This window comes from Oncorhynchus masou, chromosome 15 (assembly GCF_036934945.1).
Source record: "Oncorhynchus masou masou isolate Uvic2021 chromosome 15, UVic_Omas_1.1, whole genome shotgun sequence".
NCBI lineage: Eukaryota > Metazoa > Chordata > Actinopteri > Salmoniformes > Salmonidae > Oncorhynchus > Oncorhynchus masou.
In genome coordinates, this window is record NC_088226.1 from 53,687,207 (window position 1) to 53,712,447 (window position 25,241).

General features: G+C 41.7%; 1 protein-coding gene across 1 annotated transcript; it reads left to right on the forward strand.

Moving 5' to 3' along the window:
* Positions 1–19,975, forward strand: LOC135556880 (oxysterol-binding protein-related protein 1-like). The gene is made up of 15 exons (XM_064990297.1): positions 1–108; positions 9,795–9,957; positions 10,626–10,806; positions 12,739–12,814; positions 16,455–16,589; positions 16,782–16,879; positions 16,968–17,150; positions 17,299–17,406; positions 17,526–17,615; positions 17,680–17,800; positions 18,476–18,589; positions 18,740–18,863; positions 18,969–19,059; positions 19,297–19,317; positions 19,645–19,975. The coding sequence occupies exons 1-15, from the start codon at positions 1–3 to the stop codon at positions 19,745–19,747; spliced, it is 1,716 nt and encodes a 571-aa protein (XP_064846369.1). The 3' UTR covers positions 19,748–19,975.
* Positions 19,976–25,241: the final 5,266 nt, after the last annotated feature.

Sequence of the window (25,241 nt, forward strand, 5' to 3'; positions counted from 1 at the left end):
ATGGAGGAATACTCTGCCTACAGCACACACTACTGCTCTCAGTTGCAGGACAGCGAGGAGGACGAGGAAGAAGTCATGGGTGTGGGAGAGCTGACAGAATCACTACAGGTGACATACCAGTCGACAACCTCTTTTACCTTCATCTGGTATCTCTCCTCAACCTTCCCCACCCCCCTGAATGTTCTCCTCAACCTTCCCCACCCCCCTGAATGTTCTCCTCAACCTTCCCCACCCCCCTGAATGTTCTCCTCAACCTTCCCCATCCCACTGAATGTTCTCCTCAACCTTCCCCATTCCCCTGAATGTTCTCCTCAACCTTCCCCATCCCCCTGAATGTCCTCGTTCTGCAATAGATCTGTGTATTCTCTCTTATTCTTTTACATGTAACAGGGAATTTTAAGATCCTTAAAATTCATGGTTCACTTACACTACTGTTCAAAAGTTTGGGGTCACTTAGAAATGTCCTTGTTTTTGAAAGAAAAGCAATTTATGTTAGCACAGCTGAAAACTGTTGTCCTGATTAAAGAAGCAATAAACTGTCCTTCTTCAGACGAGCTGAGTATCTGGAGCATCAGCATTTGTGGGTTCGATTACAGGCTCAAAATGGCCAGAAACAAAGAACTTACTTCTGACACTCGTCAGTCTATTCTTGTTCTGAGAAATGAAGGCTATTCTATGAGAGAAATTGCCAAGAAACTGAAGATCTCGTACAATGCTGTGTACTAATCTCTTCACAGAACAGCGCAAACTGGATCTAACCAGAACAGAAAGAGGAGTGAGACGCCTCACAAGTCCTCAACTGGCAGCTTCATTAAATAAATCAGAGCAGGTCCATTGAGTTCATGGCCCAGTGAGCCGGGCCGTGGCGGTGGAAACACAGAAGCCTGAGGCTTTTTGTAAAAACCCAGGGAAAATCCTCAGTGGAAATTCACCATAGACTTAGTCTTTACTACCGATACACACAAACACACATACTGAGCAAGGCTGTGCCTTTGGCAGGTAGTTTATTAATGCAGAGGGTTTATGGGAGACAAAGGGGACGGAAAAGGGATGGAGCCGTGAGAAGTGTTTTTTATGATGTTTACAATCAGCTGGGAAATCTCTCCAACACACAAGCATGTAAAGACGAACAAACAGTAACTCATATATTCACAATGTCACCTGATTAAAGAGGATACACTGAAGAGAAAGACAGTGCATTCAGAAAGTATTCGGACACCTTGACCTTTTCCACATTTTGTTACGTTACAGCCTTATTCTAAAATGGATTAAACAGTTTTTCCCTCCTCAGTCGACACACAATACCCCATAATGACGAAGCAAAAACTGTTTTTGGGACATTTTTGCAAATGTATTAAAGATAAAAAAAGGAAATACTACATTTACAGAAGTATTCAGACCCTTTACTCAGTACTTTGTTGAAGCACCTTTGGCAGCGATTACAGCCTCGAGTCTCATTGGGTATGACTCTACAAGCTTGGCACACCTGTATTTGGGGAGTTTCTCCCATTCTTCTCTGCAGATCCCTTCAAGCTCTCTCAGGTTGGACGGAGAGCATTGCTACACAGCTATTTTCAGGTCTCTCCAGAGATGTTCGATCAGGTTCAAATCTGGCTGGGCCACTCAAGGCCATTCAGAGACTTGTCCCGAAGCCAATCCTGCATTGTCTTGGCTGTGTACTTAGGGTCGTTGTCATGTTGGAAGGTGAACCTTCTGAGCGCTCTGGAGCAGGTTTTTATCTCTCAGTACTTTGCTCCGTTCATCTTTCCCTCAATTTTGACTAGTCTCCCAGTCCCTGCCGTTGAAAAACATCCCCATAGCATGATGCTGCCACCCCCATGCTTCACCGTAGGGATGGTGCCAAGTTTCCTCCAGACGTGACGCTTGACATTCAGGCCAAAAATCTTGGTTTCATCAGACCAGAGAATCTTTTGCTCATGGTCTGAGAGTCCTTTAGGTGCCTTTTGGCAAACTCCAAGCAGGTTGTCGTGCCTTTTACTGAGGAGGGGCTTCTGTTCAGACACTTTTCCATAAAGGCCTGATTGGTGGAGTGCTGCAGAGAGGGTTGTTGTTATGGAAGGTTCTCCCATCTCTACAGTGGAACTCTGGAGCTCTGTCAGAGTGACCATCGGGTTCTTGCTCACCTCCCTGACCAAGGCCCTTCTCCCTGATTGCTCAGTTTTGCCGGGCGGACAGCTCTAGGAAGAGTTTTAGTGGTTCCAAACTTCTTCCATTTAAGAATGATGGAGGCCACTGTGTTCTTGTGGACCTTCAATGCTGCAGACATTTTTGTTACTCTTCCTCAGATTTGTGCCTCGACCCAATCCTGTTTCAGAGTTCTACGGATAATTACTTCGACCTCATGGCTTGGTTTTTGCTTTGACTTGCACTGTCAACTGTGAGACCTTATATAGACAGGTGTGTGCCTTTCCAAATCATGTCCAATCAATTGAATTTACCACAGGTGGACTCTAATCAAGTTGTAAAAACATCTCAAGGATGATCAAAGGAAACAGGATCCACCTGAGCTCAATTTTGCGTCTCATAGCAAGGGGTCTGAATACTTATGTAAATAAGGTATTTCTGTTTTTATTTTTAATACATTTGCACAAAAATCAAAACCTGTTTTGGCTTTGTCATTATAGGGTATTGTGTGTAGATTGATGAGGAACATTTTTTATATAATACATTTAAGAATAAGACTGTAACCTAACAAAATGTGTTAAAAGTGAAGGGGTCTGAATACTTTCCGTGTGCACTGTATTGCGATTCTCACGATTCAATATGTATTGCGATTTGATGTTCCAAACACATTGCTCACCAAATATCTGCTGCAGAGAGACTGACTGCATCACTTCTTATTTTTTTAAGAAACATTAATATGTTGAAAATCCCAAATCGTTTGCATAGTCAACTTACACACAGCTCGGACACACACACTTATCCCACCAGACATGGCACCAGGGGTCATTTAACTGTCCCCAAATCCAGAGCAAATTCAAGAAAGCGTACAGTATTATATAGAGCCATTATTGCATGGAACTCCGTTTCATCTTACATTGCTCAAATTAACAGCAAACCTGGTTTCAAAAAACAGATAAAGCAGCACCTCACAGCACAACGCCTCTCCCCTATTTGACCTAGATAGTTTTTGTGTATGTTTTGATATATATGCTCCATGTGTCTTATTTAAAAATGTATATAGTTCTGTCCTTGAGATGTTCTTGTCTATTTTTGTTCTGTATTATGTCAGGTTTCATGTTGTGTGGACCCCAGGAAGAGTAGCTGCTGCTTTTGGAACAGCTAATGGGGATCCTAATAACATACCAAAATAGCAAAAGTATCATCAGCCAACTTGATGGTGGTGTTGAAGTCTTGCACGGTCACGCAGTCGTGGGTGACAGGGAGAAATATGGTGATATGAGGATGTTCAGTGGTGAGAAGTGAGAGAAGATGGAGCTAGATTAAAGTTGTCCAACGTTCTGTACATTTTTTCACCGATGAAACATTCAGTCTCAATACAGTTTTCTGCTCCCAAAACTACAATCGGTTAAGGAAAGAGTGCACTACGTTTTGTAGACTAGACGCTTTCAAAAAATGCTGCTGTTTAGAAGGAGTGCAAGGCTGAATTAAGTTATTGCACACAGAAATATATATATACCATTTTTTTTTAAATGTGCCACTAGGATTTCACTAGCTCGTGCTTGGCTCTGCCCTCCTCCTTGCTTGTTCTACCCACTATGCTTCATTTGCTCCCAAAGGAAATTACGTCGAAGAGATCTCTTGGGTTAGTTACCAGTATCTTTGCTAACAAAGCTAGCTAGTGTTGTGTCTCTAGTATTGGTTAAATGAGATGACATGCTATTTTCAAATCAATTACCTAACGTTAATTATTTGATTAAATTAATTTGGCAGTAACTACTCATTAGGAATCCGGGGCACCATGGAAGTATTAGTTTATTTAGAGCTGCTATCTCCCGAATCCACTCTTAACGACCTGAAGATCTTTCGTATCAATAGCAGTCGATCATTAATTATTCTTTACCTAATATCAGTCTTATCTGAACATTCTAAAATTCTTGGTTTTCTTCATGAACCCTGGCTAACAAGTTGAATCAGCAATACAAAAATTTGGTTAATTATTTATTTACTAAATACCTTAATTATCACGCAGAATTACATATACACAGGATGGATCATACATCGATTACTAATCATGTCATAAAAGAAAAAGTCCCTAGCGGGTGAAACCGATATCACAGCTGGTTACACAAAGAAAGGGGGTTGGGTTTGAATGAAAGAGCGAGGTACAAAGGAGATTTGGTCTCTATCGGACCTTGAAAAGCTATGCTAATGTAAATACAGAAGCTTATGCATTCTAATAACTGCCCATTTGGAAAAGAAAAACGCAAAATATATATTTACACTGAGCTGTGTTTCGATAGATGGGTCGAAGATGGAAGACTGGTTTGCCCAGCAGAGATTGCCCTTGTCCTTTGTAGAATCTGTCTGGTCGTAGTGTTGTAGGGCGGATACGTTGTACCCTGTCGTTCTGATTAGGAGATTGTCTGTCCTTTCCTAGACCACGTACATTTACAGCTGCAGCTGATAACTCGACGCCTAGGATGTATCACTTCTTCTTTAGTGAATAAGAGTTCAAAGTTCATACCATTTTGCCATAATCAGCTCGCACTGAATTCTGTCTGGTCTGATAGAAATTCATCCTTCCAGCATGGTGATAGTCATCTACGCGTTGAAATTAGCCTTTTTAAAACGTATGGACACCAGTCCTCATGTTGTTGGGAATTAAAGTTAATTTTGTTAGGTTGTAGTTGATATTAGCCCTTTTAAATGTATCGACACCAGTCCTCATGTCTTCGGAACTAAAGTTGACTTGCGTCAACGGGCTTTTGTAGTGGGGGAGAGAAGGGCTTGTTTCATAATTCTCAACCAATGTCTGTTCATTTGGCCACGTGTCCACAGAGTGAGCATAGTTTACTATTTGAAAACAATTCTCTGATTTAGAAGCTAAAATTACATTTAATCTTTTCACAAATAGTTTCATATTTAAACATTTCAATTGCACAACAATTCCATGTGAATCTGATAAGTAGAATGTGCAGACTTTCCAAGATGCAATTTATGTTGTCCTATCATCAGATGTAATGTCCCATACACCAACTGATCTGACATCATATTCTTTAAGTACCAACGGACACTTTCAACTGGTTGGATTACAGAAATGTTGTACCTTTCCCCAACCTTTTGATGTTAACATACTCTCTCTCTATGTTAACAAAAGGCTTTCCAAGAGTCCATTCTGTAGGGTGGAGAGAAAAGGGGGAAAGATATTTATGGGGGCTCATTACAACAGGGCATCATCATGACACTAGCTTCCCTTTGAGATGGGCTCTAGCCTAGCAGTGCTAGCTAGCTTCCCCTTGAGAGGGGCTCTACATCCTTGCAGCATTAGCTTTCTTCCACTTGAGATGGGTTCCACAACCTAGCAGCGTTAGCTAACTGCCCCTTGAGTGGAGGAGGTTGTTGAGCCACTGTACAGCATGAAACTGACCAGCAGTCATGACCTTGGTAGATGCTGCTCTCTCATGCAATTGTGTACATGGACCTGAGGGTGAACTATTAATGAGGCACAGTTTGATATACTAATGTGTCCAAATAATCTACAGTATGATGTAAATGCATATCTGATGTTTTGATTCGCAAACTGTTTGTGTTTGTGTGAGGTGGCGTGTCAGGTGGGGTATGTATGTCTGTATGACACTGTATGCAAATAGATTATACAAGGGGTTAGGCATTTTCAACACACAAATGTTTCTTCAAAAGACTACAAGAGAAGTGGTCAATTTCTCCTCAACCCTCAACCATGAAAGACTATGCATATTGTTGATGTGAGTTCTGTGTGTGCAGTTAAGGGCAAGGTGTGGTGCTTTGTTGTGAGCCAACTGCAGCTTTGCTTGGTCTTTCTTTGCTGCACCTGACCATATTACCGGACATCAAGACAAGATCAAAGCCTGAACTAGTACAGTTGATCTTTGTGCCAAAAATGCAGGACATATTTTTATAACAGACATACCTCTCCCCATCTTCACAACAACTTTGTCAATGTGACAATAGTGACTGATAGTAATTCTCTGTAGAACTACATCTGCCATTACTCAGAGTCATACTCCAATTCAAACTACTGGAAAGGCAAATGTTACTACTATTGATAAGTGCTACTACAGAACCATCATATGCTGTTTATAACACAGCTTCTCCTGAGGGACCATTCTACTACTGCTGCCGTTGCTGACGGCTCCTCAATTAGTGCTCTGTTTTGTGAGCTCACAGGCGAATGCATGTGTCCCACTGTGCAGGCCTGTGCTGTGGGAGAAACTCTTTACCAGCAAAGCAAATGGAAGAGGCTGGATTTATTGTGAGTTTATTTGCAGCTCTGGTGCAATGAGCTTTTCTTTGATTGTGAAGTGAGTGTGTTATTGTAGTTGGTTCCTGGTTTGAAGGTTGACTGTTTCACTGTGTCTTACTGCTAATGCATCTTATGGTTGGAGATGTTGTAGTATGATGACAAGGGTGCTACGACCATTTCAGTATAACTTCACATGTGATTGGGAATTAGTGATGCTATTACAGTGTTACAGGGACTAACGATGACAATAGCTGTTGGACAGACATTTAGTATGATTTTGTGGATGAATCTGTAGTTTGATTACTTCAGCTTGAATTTTGTCTCCATTTACTGGTGAACCCTCACCAACCCTCACCAAAGTGAGGGATCACAATAACATAAGATCCCTGGTTATCATATGATGTTGAATATGCTATTTATAAATATTCTAAGATTGCATAGGATGTGGCTCTGATGATTGCACAATCTCCCGTTATAAAACTGTTTAGCAGTTACATTCCATTACATTCAGGCTTTTAGTTATTGACGCTGAATGTTTCAGTGGATCTCAGTGGAGATCTAGAAATGTACGCTTGTTTTCTACAAAGTCCTCAGAGACATCTGGGTGTTTGTCTATATGATACCTTACGTCATCTTTAAGAAAGGTGAATGAATCACAATTACAGGTCTGCTTCCGCTCCCTTCCTCTATTCCCAGACTTACAGGTAAGCCGTACTGTGCATACTGCACCTTCAGGACTTTGAGCTGCCCTCACCAGAAACACTGCCTGTTGAAAATGAATACACCTTTTGGGTTCAAATATCTGGCTTTATGCAGAGAAGTACTAGCTATGCCACAGTGTTTCAATGGATGAAAGAAATGCAGCTTTTGCAAAGGAGAAGGTGTGTGGTTATGAGGTACAGTACCAGTCAAATGTTTGGACACACCTACTCATTCCAGGATTTTTCTTTCATTTTTCTTATTTTCTACATTGTAGAATAATAGTGAAGACATCAAAACTATGAAATAACATGTATGGAATCATGTAGTAACCAAAAACGTGTTAAACAAGTCAAAATATATTTTATATTTGAGATTTTTCAAAGTAGCCACCATTTGCACACTTTTGGCATTCAAACAGCTTTGCACACTTTTGGCATTCTCTCAACCAGCTACATGAGGTAGTCACCTGGAATGAATTCCACTTAACAGTTGTGCCTTGATAAAAGTTAATTTGTGGAATTTCTTTCCTTCTAAATGTGTTTGAGCAAATCAGTTGTGTTGTGACAAGGTAGTGGTGGTATATAGAAGATATTCCTATTTGGTAAAAGACCATGTCCATATTATGGCAAGAACCGCTCAAATAAGCAAAGAGAAACAACAGTCCATCGTTACTTTAGACATGAAGGTCAGTCAATTCGGAAAAGTTCTAACTTTGAAAGCTTCTTCAAGTGCAGTCGCAAAAACCATAAAATGCTATGATGAAACTGGCTCTCATGAGGACCACCTGTCACGCCTTGGTCATTGTATTTTGTGTTTTCGTTATATATTTGTTCAGGCCAGGGTGTGACATGGGTTTATTGGGTTGTCGTATTGGGGTTTTTGTAGGCATTGGGATTGTGGTTGATTAGGGGTGTGTCTAGTTTAGGCTTGGCTGCCTGAGGCGGTTCTCAATCAGAGTCAGGTGATTCTTGTTGTCTCTGATGGGGAACCGTATTTAGGTAGCCTGGGTTTCACTTTGTATTTCGTAGGTGATTGTTCCTGTCTCTGTGTAGTGTTCACCAGATAGGCTGTAATTAGTTTTCACGTTCCGTTTGTTGTTTTGTATTTATTTAAGTTATTTCATGTATCGCTATCTTCTACATTAAAGACATGAGTAACCACCACGCTGCATTTCGGTCTGACTCTCTTTCAACAAACGAAGAACGCCGTTACACCACCACAGGAAAGGAAGACCCAGAGTTACCTCTGCAGCAGAGGATAAGTTCATTAGAGTAACCAGCCTCAGAAATTGCAGCCCAAATAAATGCTTCACGGAGTTCAAGTAACAGACACATCTCATCATCAACTGTTCAGAGGAGATTGTGTGAATCAGGCCTTCGTGGTTGAATTGCTGCAAAGAAACAACTACTAAAGGACACCAATAATAAGAAGAGACTTGCTTGGGCCAAGAAAGACGAGCAATGGACATTAGGCCGGTGGAAATCTGTCCTTTGGTCTGATGAGTCCAAATTGTGAGATGCAGAGTAGGTGAACGGATGATCTCCGCAATGTGTGGTTCCCACCGTGAAGCATGGAGGAAGAGGTGTGATGTGTGGGGGTGCTTTACTGGTGACACTGTCAGTGACTTATTTAGAATTCAAGGTACGCTTAACCATCATGGCTACCACAGCATTCTGCACGACACGCTATCCCATCAACTTTGTGCTTAGTGGGACTATCATTTGTTTTTCAACGGGACAATTACCCAACCACCTCCAGGCTGTGTAAGGGCTATTTGACCAAGAAAGAGAGTGAGTGCTGCATTAGATGACCTGGTCTCCACAATCACCCGCCCTCAACCCAATTGAGGTGATTTGGGGCGCAGAATGAAGGAAAAGCAGCCAAGATATGCTCAGCATGTGGGAAATCCTTCAAGACTGTTGGAAAAGCATTCCAGGTGAAGCTGGTTGAGAGAATGCTAGGAGTGTGCAAAGTTGTCATCAAGGCAAAGGGTAGCTATTTTGAAGAATCTCAAATTAAAATATATTTTGATTTGTTTAACACTTTTTTGGTTACTAGATGATTCCATATGTGTTATTTCATAGTGTTGATGTCTTGCTATTATTCTACAATCTAGAAAATAGTCCAAATAAAGAAAAACCCTCTCATCATCAACTACTACTGAGTAGTTGTGTCCAAACTTTTGACTGGTACTGTATATCTTTATATATTTCTACAGAAGATCAAGTAGTCTATTTGGAAATTTCCTTGCCTATTGTAGTTATCTGATCTCTTCTGCGCCGTGAGGATCGTTCTCTGGATGGTCATTTGAGACGACAGGTTTAAGGCACCTGTCCTCCACTACAGCTAAACGTGTATTGTTCCTGTGATGTCTGTCTGCTGATCTGAGTACAGTAACAAGAGGGGATCAGTCAGTATGCTGCTCTTGTAGTCTACAGACCTACACAACACAAATCCTCACAGCTGTACAGAGATCTCTGCTGATATCTATACTCTATACACTGTATGCTGTAACTTGCTTTTCAGTGTTGATATTTAGCATAAATAGATCATCTATGTAGGCCATGAAGTGCCATCAAACATATACTGTATGCTTATTAATTATACTATGTGTGTGCCCACTTGTGTTTGTGTGTGTCTGTACGTGTGTGTGTTTGGGGCTCAGGTGCGCAGTCTGAAATTGGAGCAGGAGGTTGAGAAGAATAATATCCTGTCTGAAGAGCTTCAGACTCTGGCTACAGAGCAGCACGAACTCGAGCAGTCCGTTGTCAAGGGCTCCTCTCCACGGAGCGCGCTCAGTGATGATGATTTCTACGATGCTGTGTCTGGTGAGTATGGCTTGTTTTTATTTACGATCAGATTGGAATTGAAGTGAGAGAGCTTGAGATGAAAACTGGTGTCTTGTTTGACAGTATGATTATTTTATTGATGCCTATAGCTGTTCATGCATTTTATTAACTCAACTCTGGACCTCTAAGCCAGTTCCACAGCTTGTTTTAATTGTTCCCCTCTAATCAGGGACTGATTTAGACCTGCACACCAGGTGTGAGCAATTAATTATCGGGTAGAACAGACAACCAGCAGGCTCCGAACCGCATAGGGTAAGAGTTGACTACCCCTAGTCTAGGTGTTTACAATGTTATGCTAAGATTACTTGCTTGCTTGAATGTATTGTGTGCACCAGTCGGAGTTGAGCAATACCTACAAAGTACTATTTCACTTTGAAAACGCTTTTTTAGTCACAAGATGGCCTTTTGATAATGGTTATGATGATTTTTGCAATGATTGATTGACTGATGCCTTCAGCCTTCAGAGGTTGGTTCAGGGCTCTTTAAATACAACCCTATCCACAGATCTGGTTTCTCCCATCAGGGCTTTCATGAGGCTCAGGCAAAGGTATCAGTTGTTGATAGCGACACAGTAATTCATAGCACTGTCACTCATGTGTCCAGTCCCTGCCTTTACAACATGACTGCTTACTCCCTTTCATCTCAAGATTCGGACTCGGAGCACTCTCTGAGCTTCTTTGAGGCGGTGGCCAGTCATTCATTTGACCAGGACGAGGAGAAAGGCTCTGTCCTGTTCAGCAGCAAGCGCAGCAGCCCAACCAGCATGTCTCAGGAGAATCACCATGGCAATGAGGAGGAGTCCCGACCCAATGGGATTGTGAGGCACAGGTGAGCTGAGCCAAGTGCCCCCCCCCCCCCGACACACCCCTTCCTACCCACCCAGTGTCTCTCCCATCCACCCTACATCCAAGCACACACAGGGAACGGTCCTGTTTACAGTACACAGCTGTTTTAGAAGGTAGAAGCTTCAGATTTGGATTAAACCTGGAAAGAAAAGCCACTTTGCCTCTTTGCACAATAAGTTACAGGTAACTGCAAAAATACAGGAAACACGAGAAAGGAGGTATACAAAGTACATTGAAAGCAGGTACTTCCACTGGGTTAATTACGCAATTAAAATATCCCATCATGCTTAGGGTCATCTATAAGAATGCACAATTGCCTATTATTTTGGCTAGCATGGCTAGAAGAAGCGATCTCAGGGACTTTGAAAGAGGGGTCTCAAAGGAGCATATTGGGGGTTTAAAGGGTGTGTGTCTCAGTCACCAGATCTCAACTCAATTTAACACTTAAATTAAGGCACCAAAATATGGAATTTCCTGTGGAAGAATGGTGTTGCATCCCTCTAATAGAGTTCAAGATACTTGTAGAATCTATGCCAAGGCGCAGTGAAGCTGTTCTGGCGGCTCATGGTGGCACAACACCCTGTTAAAACACTTTGTCACTTTTTCTTTATTTTGGCAGTAACCTGTACCTTTTAAAGTCATATTTTTGTTGTTGTTTGTCAAATAAACTTTTGTCTCTACCTTTTTGAGAAAACCCTTTCTGTAAAAAAAAGCCTATAGTAGAGCAGTGGAAAAGGCAAACCAGGGTTGGAAATGAGTGGTTCTTAGGACTTAATACAGAGGTGGAGTATCTTCCAGCTCCTAATTATCAGGATCTTGTTGTTTACCCTACTGTTTGTTTTCTTGTTGTGTTCCTAGACTACATATGGTGTATTTTTTTGTGTTTTCAGAGTCCGTGTGTGAATAATTTAGCTAGGTCCAGGCAGGAGAAAGGCTCTCATTGAGAAGACTGAGTGCTGTGTAAAACCAGTTAAACATTGATGAGGTCACAGTGTCATGCAATAACTGGAACTCAGTAGGACCCTATGTTGACCGATCTGAATGCTGATCAGTGTGTAGAAGTGGAGGCCAGGCTTTTGGGAAGGCCATGCATTTTAGTGCTTTTTCCAATCTGTCTCATTCACTGTCTTAAAGAAAAAACATTAACATAAAAACCTGTGGTGGTCCAAATGGTCAAGCCCAACCTGACTGACTGACTGACAGTGGTAGTTAGGAAGGGAATCAAATGGCATAGTTTGGAAGGGAATCAAATGGCATAGTTTGGAAGGGAATCAAATGGCATAGTTTGGAAGGGAATCAAATGGCATAGTTTGGAAGGGAATCAAATGGCATAGTTTGGAAGGGAATCAAATGGCATAGTTTGGAAGGGAATCAAATGGCATAGTTTGGAAGGGAATCAAATGGCATAGTTAGGAAGGGAATCAAATGGCATATTTGATTAATGGGATGTGCAAACTGGTATATCCACAGGTTTATATCTTCACATATCTTTGTGTGAGCAAGCATTTGTGTTAAATATACGCAGGTGTTCATGGTGCCAGCGTACATTTGTTGGTAAGATTTTTCTTGTCTTAAAGAAGTGAAGGCCTCAGGGAGAAGCTATTTCCATGGATGGCTCCTGGACAGTAGAGGTGTTGATTGTAGACCTGGGCCTTCACTATATGTCAGCTCTACACATGCCTGAAACTAAACTGAAGGCTTTTGTTGCACTCAGCAGACTATATTCGCCTGAATAAGATCTGACTCCTGCATTAGATATAAAGTATGTGTTACATGCCTGGCACATCTCATCGAAAGAAATGCAGATCACTGTACGGTAAGGGTAATGTCAAAGTCCACAGAGCACAACGTGATACTTGTGTCATTTGTACATTTACCAGATTCTGTTTGTGCGTCTGTATATCCCTCACTCCAGAACAAGTTTACCAGCATCCATGTTCTCCAGAAATGACTTCAGCATCTGGAGTATCCTGAGGAAATGCATTGGCATGGTGAGCTATCAACCAGAAGCACTCAGCTTTATTGTTCCTCTCCAAACCCCGTAACATGATGAGTAATGGGAACCTTCCTGGCCATAGTGCCTGTACTGTAGATCAGTCAATCCAATACTGATGTACTGTGTAGTAAGTAACCTATATCTATACAATTCTCTGGAGCTTTTCTTTATCAACAGCTTAGAGCATGTATATAAAGGATCTAGCATGCCATAATCCTGATGTAGAATGTGGTTCAGTAGCCGGGGAGTGGTAATATACAATGCCTATACAAATAATTTACATCCTGTAACGATCGTCTGTGGTGGAAGAAAGTGAGGACCAATGCACAGCGTGGTAAGTGTTCATCTTTTTAATAAAGTAAACTGAACACTGAATAACAAAACAACAAAGACACAACCGGAACAGTTCTGTCTGGTGTAGACACACAAAGACTGAAAACAACCACCCACAAAACACAATCGAAAACAGGATACCTAAATATGGTTCTCAATCAGGGACAACGATTGACAGCTGCCTCTGATTGAGAACCATACCAGGCCAAACACAGAAATAGAAAATCATAGAATAACTGACAACCCACCCAACTCACGCCATGACCATACTAAAACAAAAGACAAAACAAAGGAACTAAGGTCAGAACGTGACACATCCCTTGACTTTAGCCACATTTTGTGTTGTTACAAAGTGGGATTAAAATGGATTTCATAAAATGTTTGTCAATGATCTACACAAAATACTTTGTAATAGCAAAGTAGAAGAATTCTAACATTTGTAAAAACAATATATATATATTTTTTTAATATAGCTTGATTAGATAAGCATTCATCTCTCTGTCAATGCATGTTAGCATCAACTTTGGTAGCGATCACAGCTGTTTCTCTTTCTGGGTATGTCTCTAAGAGGTTTCCACACCTGGATTGTGCATAATTTGCTTTTGGTTGTTAATCATTGCTAGACAAAAATGTCCAGGTCTTTGCCATAGTCAAAACTGTAACTCATCCCCTCAGGAACATTCACTGTTTTCTTGGTAAGCAACTCCAGTGTATATTTGGCCTTGTGTTTTAGGTTATTGTCCTGGTGAAAGGTGAATTCATCTCCCAGCATTTGGTAGATTTTGCCTGTGCTTAGTGCCATTGAGTTTTTTTTTTCTATCCTGAAAAACTCCCCAGTGTCACGACTTCCGCCGAAGTTGGCCCTCCTGCCCATTCGGGTGGTGCTCGGCGGTCGTCGTCACCGTCCTATTAGCCACTACTGATCCTGTTTTCGTGTATCTGTTGGTTTTGTCTAATTGGTTTCACCTGTGTGTTGTTTAGTTAATTAGTATCTGTATTTATGTAGGTTGTCCCGCCCTTGTGTTTTGTGCGGGATTGTTATTTTGTCATTTTGTTTTGTCTGTCGGTGTTTGCTGTTTGTTTTTCTCCCGGTTATTCTTTTCCCTGTTTTGGAGTTTTTCACCCTGTCTTGCTTTTGGGTTGACTGTTGTTTTGTACACCGGAGAATAAACTTTATTATTCGCATTTCTGCTCTCTGCGCCTGATTCCACCCACCTTGACCAGACGTGACACCCAGTCCTTAACGATTTCAAGCATACTCATAACACGATGCAGCCGCTACTATGCTTCAAGATACTGAGAGTAGTACTCAGGAATTTGTTGTATAGGATTATACCCAAACATAACACTTTGTATTCAGGGCTAAAAGTGAATTGCTTTGCCACATTTTTTGTAGAATTTTATTGTCTTGTTGCAAACAGGATGCATTTTTTGAATATTTTTTATTCTGTAAGGGCTTCCTTCTTTTAACTCTGTCAACTAGGTTAGTATTGTGTAGTAACAACAATGTTGTTGATCCATCCTCAGTTTTCTCCTATCACAGCCATTAAACTCTGTAACTGTTTTAAAGTCACCATTGGCCTCATGGTGAAATCCCTGAGTGGTTTCCTTCCTCTCTGGCAACTGAGTTAGGAAGGACGCCTTTATCTTTGTAGTGACTGGGTGTATTGAGACACCATCAGAAGTGCAGTTAATAACTTCACCATGCTCAAAGGGATATTCAATGTTTGTTTTTTATTTTATTTGTACTAATCTACCGAAAGGTGCCCTTCGTTGTGAGTCTACCCTGGACTTTGTGGTTGAATCTGGGGACTTTACAGATAATATGTGTGTGGTACAGAGATGGGGTAGTCATTCAATTAGCATATCAAACACTATTATTGCACACAGAGTGAGTCTATGCAACTTACTATGTGACTTGTTTTTACATTTTTTAAAAACGTTTTACCCCTTTCATGTGATATTCAATTGGTAGTTAAAGTCTTGTCCCTTCACCACAACTCCTGTATAGACTTGGGAGAGGCAAAAGTCGAGAGCAATGCGTCCTCCGAAACACAACCCTGCCAAGCCGCACTGCTTCTTGACACACTGCTTGCTTAACCCGGACGCCAGCCGCACCAACACCGTACAACTGGCGACCAAAGTCGACCCGCCACAAGGAATCGCTTATGCGCAATGGGACAAGGACATCCCGGCCGGGCCAAACACTCCCCTAACCCGGACGACATTGGGCCAATTGTGCGCCGCCTCATGGTTCTCCCAGTTTCTGCCGGCCGCGACACAGCCTGGGATGGAACCCGGGTCTGTAGTGATGCCTCAAGCACTGTGATGCAGTGCCCTAGACCACTGCGCAACTCAGGAGGCCTGTTTAGCACATTTTTACTCCTGAAATCCTGAATTTAAGCTTGCCACAACAGAGGTTGAATACCTATTGACTTTTTTTAATACAATTGTTAAAATGTCTAAAAACATTCTGCTTAGACATTATGGGGTATTGTGTATAGGCCAGTGACAAAAAAAATCTACATTTGATCCATTTTAAATTCAGGCTCTAACACAACAAAATATGGAAAAAGTCAAGCCGTGTGAATACTTTCTAAAGGCCCTAGTATGCAAACTAATCCTGTTCCATGTTTAGCCATGGCGCAGTACTGCAAAGCGATTAAATGTCAGTGATGGACTAATTGATGCTTGGTGGATTTGTGTGTGAATTCTAACACACACACACACACACACACACAGTGTCACGCCCTGACCTTAGAGAGCTGTTTTATTTCTCTATTTGGTTAGGTCAGGGTGTGATTTGGGTGGGCATTCTATGTTTTCTATTTCTTTGCTTTTGGCCAAGTGTGGTTCCCAATCAGATGCAGCTGTCTATCTTTGTCTCTGATTGGAAATCATACTTAGGAAGCCTTTTTTCCCACCTAATGTTGTGGATAATTGTTTATTTTCTGTTTGTGCGCCACGGTTGCGTCACGTTCGGTTTCTGTTTACCCGTTTTTTTGTGACAGTTTCACCTTATTAAATATGTGTAATTTCATGCACGCTCCGCCTTGGCTCATCTATGACAGGGAGTTTGAAGACAGTGAATGTGACGCATAGTATGTACATAAAAAAAATCTATAACATGTCATGATGGGCCTATGAGAACTGCTCATGCAATAACTGCTCATTCCTGTAAAATCTAGACTTGATTATTTAATGGTTGATAGATGGGAATCACATAGTACAACTACTTGTGAGCTGACTTGCGCTCTCTCCTTTTCTCTCTCTTTCATTACTTCTCTTGTTCTCTCTCTTAGGAGCTGTCTAAAATGACCATGCCAGTGATTTTGAATGAGCCCCTGAGCTTCCTTCAGCGTCTGACAGAGTACATGGAGCACACATACCTCATCCACCAGGCCAACGCCTCCTCTGACTCCATAGAGAGGATGAAGGTACACAGACATTTGAGAAATAATCTGGAAAATGGGTTTGATTATTGTTTGTTTTTTTTATTTTTATGTCCACTTGAATTGAGAGAGACAAACATAGAAACGTATAACAAATACTGTATGTAGAAAAAAAAGAGCTAAGAAATTGTACATTACATCTCCACATCAAGTCATTTTTCTGTTTTGCATGGGCAGTGTGTGGCAGCGTTTGCTGTGTCTGCTGTGGCTTCCCAGTGGGAGAGAACTGGGAAACCCTTCAACCCGCTACTGGGAGAGACCTACGAACTGGTCAGGTAAGAGGGAGGAGTTCATCTCTAACACTGGTGATGGATTTGGATGTGGTAAAAGACAAGTGTTGAGCTCACCCCTTTTCTCTGACAGAGAGGACCTGGGGTTCAGGTTGATCTCAGAGCAGGTGAGCCACCATCCACCAGTCAGTGCGTTCCACGCCGAAGGCCTGAAGAAAGACTTTGTGTTCCATGGCTCCATCTACCCCAAACTCAAGTTCTGGGGCAAGAGCGTGGAGGCTGAACCCAAAGGCATCATTACACTGGAGCTTCCCAAGTAAGCATACTCATTCATGCACTGTCACTTTCACACCACATTCAATCAACACAACAGTTATGTGTGATGTTTTCTCATGTTGCCTGTGTGAAACCAACATGTATTTTTCCACAACATGTTGTTATAGAGTTATTATTTGTACTTCCAGGTTCAATGAGGCCTACACATGGACAAACCCTACATGTTGTGTCCACAACATCATCGTGGGGCAGCTGTGGATTGAGCAGTATGGCAACGTGGAGGTGCTCAACCACAAGTATGTCAAAAATACTGTCACATGCTCTGACTAAGAAGGAAGTGCAATATATGAATGGGGAATTATGACTAAAAGAAATGAAAAGAAAAATGATTTGATGGTCTCTGTTTTTGTCACAGAACTGGAGAAAGATGCTGTTTGAATTTCAAACCCTGTGGCCTTTTTGGCAAGGAATTGCACAAAGTTGAAGGCTATATTCTGGACAAAAGGTAGACAGCGATGTCAGTGATGTCTGGAGTGCTTTAACTGATAGTATGTGTGTGTTTGGCACAGCAAAAAGGTCTGTTCTCTCTACGGAAAGTGGACAGAGTGTCTGTACATTGTGGATTATGCTGCATTGGAGGCACATAAGAAAAGTGGGAAGGGGACAGTGGAAAAGAAAAGCAGCAAACCGGTATGTACCCCATCAAATCAGGTCGTCCATTACATGGTGAACACATGCTTTGAGTTCTCCATCCCTGAGGCTTGTTTTATACTGCAAAGAACGTCATGTGCTGGTGTTACAAGAAGTGTAAATTCCAGCCACTTTCACTGTGGTATTTTCAAGTGTTTTATTACACTCTTATAGCAGTCAATAGAAATTGAAATCCACAAGCATACAATATATGGATGGTTAAGAGGACGACAATTTTTTTTATTTTTATATATTTATATATTATATATTATATATATCAAAAAAGGTCCAGCAATCTTATAGTGACTCATTCATTGATTATCAGAGGTGTGGGATGGGTGTCCTTTTCTATACTGTCTTCAGTTCTCGACTTTGGGATTGTCAGTTGATTTTGGCTGCGGGTGTTCCTGTCGCTGTGATGACAGCTCTTACGGTTGTAGATAGAAGAGCTTCAGTGCAGTGCTCCCCTCATGTGGGTCGCCACAGCCACAGCCACAAAACCATAAACCTATTTCTACAATCTCTCTTCAAATGTGATTTTAAACCTATCCTTAACATTAACCACATTGCTAACTTTATTTCTAACCCTAACCTTACATTTTTCCATGTAGCCAATTTAGACTTTGAGGCTGTGGAAACTTCTCGTGTGATCTTGTTGTGTGTCCTGTTGTCCAGGGCTCTCGTGAGGAAGTGGAGGAGATCTCCCTACCAGAGGCTGACACAGTCGAGGTCATCCCAGGCAGCTATCTCCTTTGGAGGATAGCCCCCAGACCAGTCAACTCTACACAGGTTAGTCGCATCGGAAACCCTCCTATTCAGATGCATGGTTTACTCAAGCACATAGAAATGCAGAGGCTCAGAATCTTCAAGGTCATAAAGCATCATTTGCATAATCTTCTTCACAGCTTTGTGTTTAAATATTCAGTCCTGTATTTGTAGATGTACAGCTTCACGTTGTTTGCCATGCAACTGAACGAGCTGGATAAAGATATGGATGGGCTCATCCCAAAGACAGACTGCAGGCTTAGGCCAGACATACGAGCCATGGAGAACGGAGATATTGGTACGAATCATGATAAGTGCTTGTGCCTCATCTGAAAACCCTTTCCTTGAACACACAGATGATCTAAGATCAGTGAAAACCCTGTGTGTTTTCTCCTTGCTGTAGATCTTGCAAGTGAAGAGAAGAAGAGACTAGAAGAGAAACAGAGAGCTGCGTGTAAAACCCATTCCAAATCTGATGACGAGTTGAAAACAAAGTAAGACTATGAGAGAAATACAGTTATGTTTTGACAATTTCAGTTATGTTATACTCTCTATGTATTGTATATCAATACACCCATATATTTTGAAATAAAGCAAGTGTATTAAAAGAAAAGCTATCCCTTCATTTAATCCATGTCATTATTTAGTTTACTGCTTTATAATAATGCAAAGTCCTACTTTTCTCTTCCATTGTCTTGTTCTCTCTTTTGCACCTTTGCTTTGATGTGAAGAAACCCTGCCCTCGGCCCCAGGTATTAGTTGCTTGCTCTTCTATTGTGTGCCTTATGTGCTCTCCACTGTCACGCTGTTGTGTGGTAGCGCCATCTACTGGTGCTAATACATACTGTGCATGGATCAGTTCTGATCTCTGAAATTCAGTTAGTGGCCCAAATAAAAATAATTGCATACATACCCGCAGTCCATTTATTGCACATAACCAACGCATAACTGTCTTTTTAGACTTAATGTTTATTCATGCATGCAGTACTTTATGTAATGTAGATACTAACTCTCATCCATAGAATGACAGGAAATCCTCAACCCCGCCCATGCTCACGTTATCCATCCTGTGTCTCCAGGTGGTTTCAACAGGGTCAGAATCCCCACAATGGCTCCCAGGACTGGTTGTTCTCCACTGGGTACTGGAACCGCAACTATCCCCTGTTACCTGATATTTACTGATGGACATTCATTCCTTGAATAGTGAGATTGATTCTTATCCACGTCAACTTCCTTATCTATCATGAATACATTAAAGCCTTAATTTATTACAATAAATACACTGTGTATAAAAATAGCAATAATAGATGTGATACAAAATGTTCAGCTGTTAAACATGCTTGATCTGAATGTAGCGTCTATATTAGGTCACATCTTCCATGCAGCCATCATTTTATTACTTTTTTGTGTGTTCTTATTAAGCAATATGGCACAAGGGGGTGTGGTATATGGCTAAGGGCTGTTCTTATGCGCAACGCGGAGTGCAAGGACACAGCCCTTAGCCATGGGATATTGGCCATATGTCACAAACCCCCGAGGTGCCTTATTGTTATTATAAACTGGTTACCAATGTAATTAGAGCAGTAAAAATACATTTTTGTCATACCCATGGTATACGGTCTGATATACGATGGCTGTCAGCCAATCAGCATTCAGGGCTCGAACCACCCAGTTTCTAATTGTGTTTTGATTGTGAATGCTGTAATCCATCATGTGTGCCATTTGCACAACCTTGCTCCCTTGATACTATAGGAACACACAGTATCCACACATTCAATCTGTTGCTCCTAATGTAATGTGCAGCTGTTTTGTGCCCACAACTTTACTTCATTTTCTGTTACAAAAAAATAACTGCACTCACATACAGATGTGGTTGGGATTTATTAGTTTATAACACTTAATTTCTGATATTTTAATGTGTTATTCCACAGTCCGACTGTTACTGATCTAATATTCTGACTACTTGTATTTTATTTTCTTGTTTAGTCCATCCACACAGAACATTAAGAAGAGTGTTTTGTTCACAGGTTTTATTGATGGCAAAAATCCATGTAGCCATCACAAGTTGGCTGATCCACGTCAGTTCAAGCCACCACAAGGTTTACTTAACGGGACACTAGGACGCGCCCTCCTTCCTTCCTCAGCTTCCATCACGTAGCTGAATGGTACGTAGGCGGCGGGGTGAGCAGGAGCCAGGGCTTTTCGCACGGAGTGGCCATCCATCGGTACATAGACAGGAACGTATTTCATCGTTGACCTCGGCTGTAAAGGCAGACAATAGGAATCACTGTCTGTTGGATAATAGCTGCTTGACATCAGGGTAGGGTAAGCGCATCGTCGCCTGGTCACTGCAGGGCCCTCATTCCAGCAATTAGTTGTTGTCGAAGTCCGACAGGATTTGATTTGCGTCTGCTGCTTCAAACGACCAGTAGTGTGAGGCCTAACCATTACGCACCGTGGCAAGTGTATGGCAAGAGGCACCGTGCTCTCTGCAGCGCAGTGGCACAGGTTTATTTGAGGTTGACAAACAGGCGAGTAGTCGTATGCGCACTGATTGTGCAGTAGACCTGGGTGGTGGGTCGGTAATAAGTGGGAATAACTGTAGTCTTGTGGCGTAGAATAGTGGCAGGCGCACTCTTGATGATACCTTAGCTGAGCGCAACAGCATGGCGCATGATATTGTATTGGAGCGAATAATTTTCCATGACTCTCGCCCTTACTGATGTGTTGACCTCTCCATGCTTCGTCGTCATGGTTTGTTTCTGGTGACACTTCATAATCTCTTGGGTGCTCAGTATCTTGATAGCCTGACAGACAAAAACAAAGATAAAACATCACCAACCCATTTTATTATGCCATCTTTTTATAGTGCTGCTGTGATTTATGTATTTAAAAAACAAAAACACGTTTAATTGATCATTCATGGCGAGAAGACAATTAAGTATTTTTTTTTAAATACCTTGTTCAGAATGCACAACTGCTGCAGCGTTGAATGAGCGTCTCTCATTCGTGCACCCTGAAGGTCTATCGGCTGAGCTCCGGGTGAAGGATTTCCCTGGCACTTGCGCCCATGCATCGATCCGAACTCTTCGTCGGTTAGTGGTCGCTATGACCTGTGTTTTGACACCGTGTCTTTCCCTCTTGGGTCCCGTAGTTGTTGCTGCAGCTCTTTGTCCTACGGGAGACTGTGACTGTGGAATTGTGGAAGCATCTCCTCTTGGAGAGGGAAGCCCTTCGGTCACTAGTATTGTTTTACGTTGTTCTGGGGCTTTGCTGAGGTCATGGACTAACTCTCTTATCTCGTCGACATGTTTACATGGTGTGTCGAGTGTTTCTTTGTAATTTAGTGTGATTAGGGTTACCTTGTTCTCAGTGCATGGATTACTGGCCGCCTGGACAGGTGCGTCTCCGACCGTCCCGTTTTCCGAACCTCCGCTTGATCGTGTATTGGCGGGCTTGTTGGGGGCTCCACCTTGTTTGGCTTCAACTTCTTGCCCTCGTGCGTTCACCGACTGTTTTACACTGCTTGATTTAAGTCTCCAGTCAACTGTAACAGGCAAAATACCCGGTTGACTTACCACGAGGGCAGATTTGGGTCGTGCGTAATTATCTTGGCGACCGTTGATCTGTAAATTGCTCTTTATTATATGTGTACCGAGGACTGCGTCCCCCTTCGCCGTGGACGGAATCCTAGTGACCCTATCTGGAACTGAACGTGATGGTGATGTCGGTTCCTCCCTGGTTAATCTCGAGAGCCCTGGTTGTATGCCTTCGAAACCAATCATTTTCAATTCTTCCTCAAAACCATCGTCGTGTAAACTCTCGGCTAAAAAGAAAGAGCCTATGCACGTTAGAGAAGTCTACTCAAAGCGACCCAGTAAATCTAGATGGAATTGTATGGAAGTACTTTTGCATTTTATGTTATAGGCTAGTGATTGTACTACACGTCAATTTAATCATGTGACAAAGGCATTCTTGGTATAATGAAATGTGATTCCTGCCTTGTTCCTTACCCCTGTTTTTGTGGAAATCTACCACAAGCTTCTTTATCCCAAAGGATGGGTTCTCTAGATTCAAGATAAAAAGCTCAATCATTATCCATGCAATGCATAAGGATGGAGTCCATTTGTTCCTACCATTTTTGAATTTCTTCAGCTCTGTCAGATAGTAAAGGGCGAAGAGTTTAAGGTTGTCTGGTCTCTTTTTCAGTACAGCCCGGGACAAACCCTCCAGCATGGTAGTCAGACCATAAGGAAGGATGACATCATATTGCCCCCTTGACATGCTTATGGCTCTCCAAAGCCTCAAAGGTTCAGAATAAATATTGTTAGTGGTTGCTCTTAGATACACACGAAGACATAACCTATTTTCCACAGCCAAAATCACTGATCTAAAATACCAAATTTGAGCTCACCTGAAAATAGTCCAGCCACAGATTAGTCAATAATTACATGCAAACACCAGATAGATGACGCATTCAAGGTTATTTAGCTATCTTCTGCAGACATCAAACACACGTTGTTACTTTTGAGACCGCCAGACTACATATCTATAGTTCGCCAGACTTTTACAGTTCGATCTGCAGTTATGTCATAATAACTTTATAATACGCTACCATTCTGAAATATAATTGAGGGCATGTCACAGTTCAATGTCGTCAACGCTACTACAAACAAAATATGGCTAGATTGTGGTGAAATAATGATCATTCATAGTTAAAGTTTTGAATTAAAAATAGAAAATATGACCCGCCGCACAGGCGGACACGTTTAACTTCAACACCAAGGACAGCAGAATTGTGAAAATCGACAGCGCTGTGGTTCTGTGGACGTAACCTTGCTACTCTTTATAGTTTATAATGGACACCAGACAAAACGACATTATTTGTCAAGGAAAAGTTGATTAAATTCCAGAAAAACGAGTCTTGAGGATGGGTGAAGCATTCCCTCATGGTGGAAGAACCTCTTCTCCTGAATGAGTGACATACTCAATTTAAGATGGTGTTAGATCTTCCATGGGTGCTGCCCATTGCTACATGTTATAGATTAAAACAACAATATTCCATTCTAATAAAATATGTAAGGACTGTACCATGCTTCGTTGGGGTGAAATGTTACTGATAAGAAACTATTTCTAAATCAATCTTACCTGGAACAAAGACATGGTTGGGTAGCCTGCCCCATGAGCCTGCCCCATACCGGTCAATGGCCATTGGACATCATCTGTTGCCTGTTGGGACATGGTCTGGGGAAACATTGTGGCTCTTTACACTGAGACAAAGGTGTAAACATCGGCCCGTGGCCATGTCTGGAGCTGGCATTTTCCGGTACTGGGTATGTGCTTTTCAATGCCTTTGAAAATGGCAAGGTTACCTGCAGTCTGTCTCTCAATCTTCTGGGTTTCATTGTCATATTTTGTGTCAGTTGAGATGTAATTTTTTATCCTCCTTGGTTTTACTTTCTGTTTGGTGATTGGTGGTCGTGTGGCCTAAATCTTAGACTTCCCCTTTAGACACAGATGTCAATGAACTGTTGCCGCCTTGATGAAAGACTGGGGCTACTAAGATTTAGCTTTCCTGGTCCACCATTAAGTGTATCTACCTCTTTGAAATGAAAGAAAAACTGGTGCTCTTTTCATGTAAATAAGAATACTGAGATTCATTTTGTTGAAGTATTTGTGTTAATAATTTGCTAATTTGCAAACTAACATTTCCATCAGTTTAATTAAGTTATTTTCTCACACTGGCCTATCAGTCACGTTGCTCTACAGCTGTCAGCTGGTAAACTAGATAGCTAGCAATCGAAGTCAGCCAGTCAACTTCCAGTACCATGGACAGCCCCAGGGACGCCAGTTCTATATCACAGTAGCTTCAGCCCCATGCACAGCGTAATTTAGCTATTTTACTAACGTTAATTAAATTGCCAGCTCTGGTTGTGAGCTAGCTAGCCATCTATGTTCTAGATGGGTTGCTAGCTAATGTTTAAGGTTAGCAAACTAACCAGGTGTGTCGCACTGTTCAGATGTTCCCATACAAGTTCCAAGAGACAAACAAAATAATTATAGCTAACAGAAAGCTAGAATTACTAGCAAGCGAGATGGCTATAGGGATGAACGACTCCAGGATTTTTGGAGTCTACTCTTGCTCGACTTCCACAACACGCTGAAACAGCTGCGCACACACATCCACATTATTGCAGAATCCGACTAGGAAGACTAATTTTGCCTTCGAGAGAGGACTGGCATGAGCAAAGTGCTGCATATTTGTTCATCAAGTTATAAAATGCCTATAGTTTGAATATGGAAGGTGGTGTAGGAACTAGAATATTTCAGTCATATTTCTGCTGTGCTTAGCCTTGACAGATCCCATGGGATGATGTGATGTACTCTCTAACCCTATAAGCCTACACTGAGTGTACAAAACATTAAGAACACCTGCTCTTTCCATGGCATAGACTGACCAGGTGAAAGCTATGATCCCTTATTGATCTAACTTGTTAAATCCACTTCAATCAGTGTAGATGAAGGGTAGGAGACATGTTAAAGAAGGATTTTTAAGCCTAGAGACAATTGAGACATGGATTGTGTATGTGTACCATTCAGAGGGTGAATGGGCAAGACAAAATATTTAAGTGCCTTTGAACAGGGTGTGGTAGTAGGTATCAGGCGCACTGGTTTG

Bases quoted from the DNA above. Each gene is read 5' to 3' on its own strand.
- LOC135556880 (XM_064990297.1), top strand. From the start codon at position 1: ATGGAGGAATACTCTGCCTACAGCACACACTACTGCTCTCAGTTGCAG. The intron at 17,407-17,525 runs GTATGTCAAAAA...TTTTTGTCACAG, and splicing joins GTGGAGGTGCTCAACCACAA to AACTGGAGAAAGATGCTGTT. The intron at 17,801-18,475 runs GTATGTACCCCA...CCTGTTGTCCAG, and splicing joins AAAAGAAAAGCAGCAAACCG to GGCTCTCGTGAGGAAGTGGA.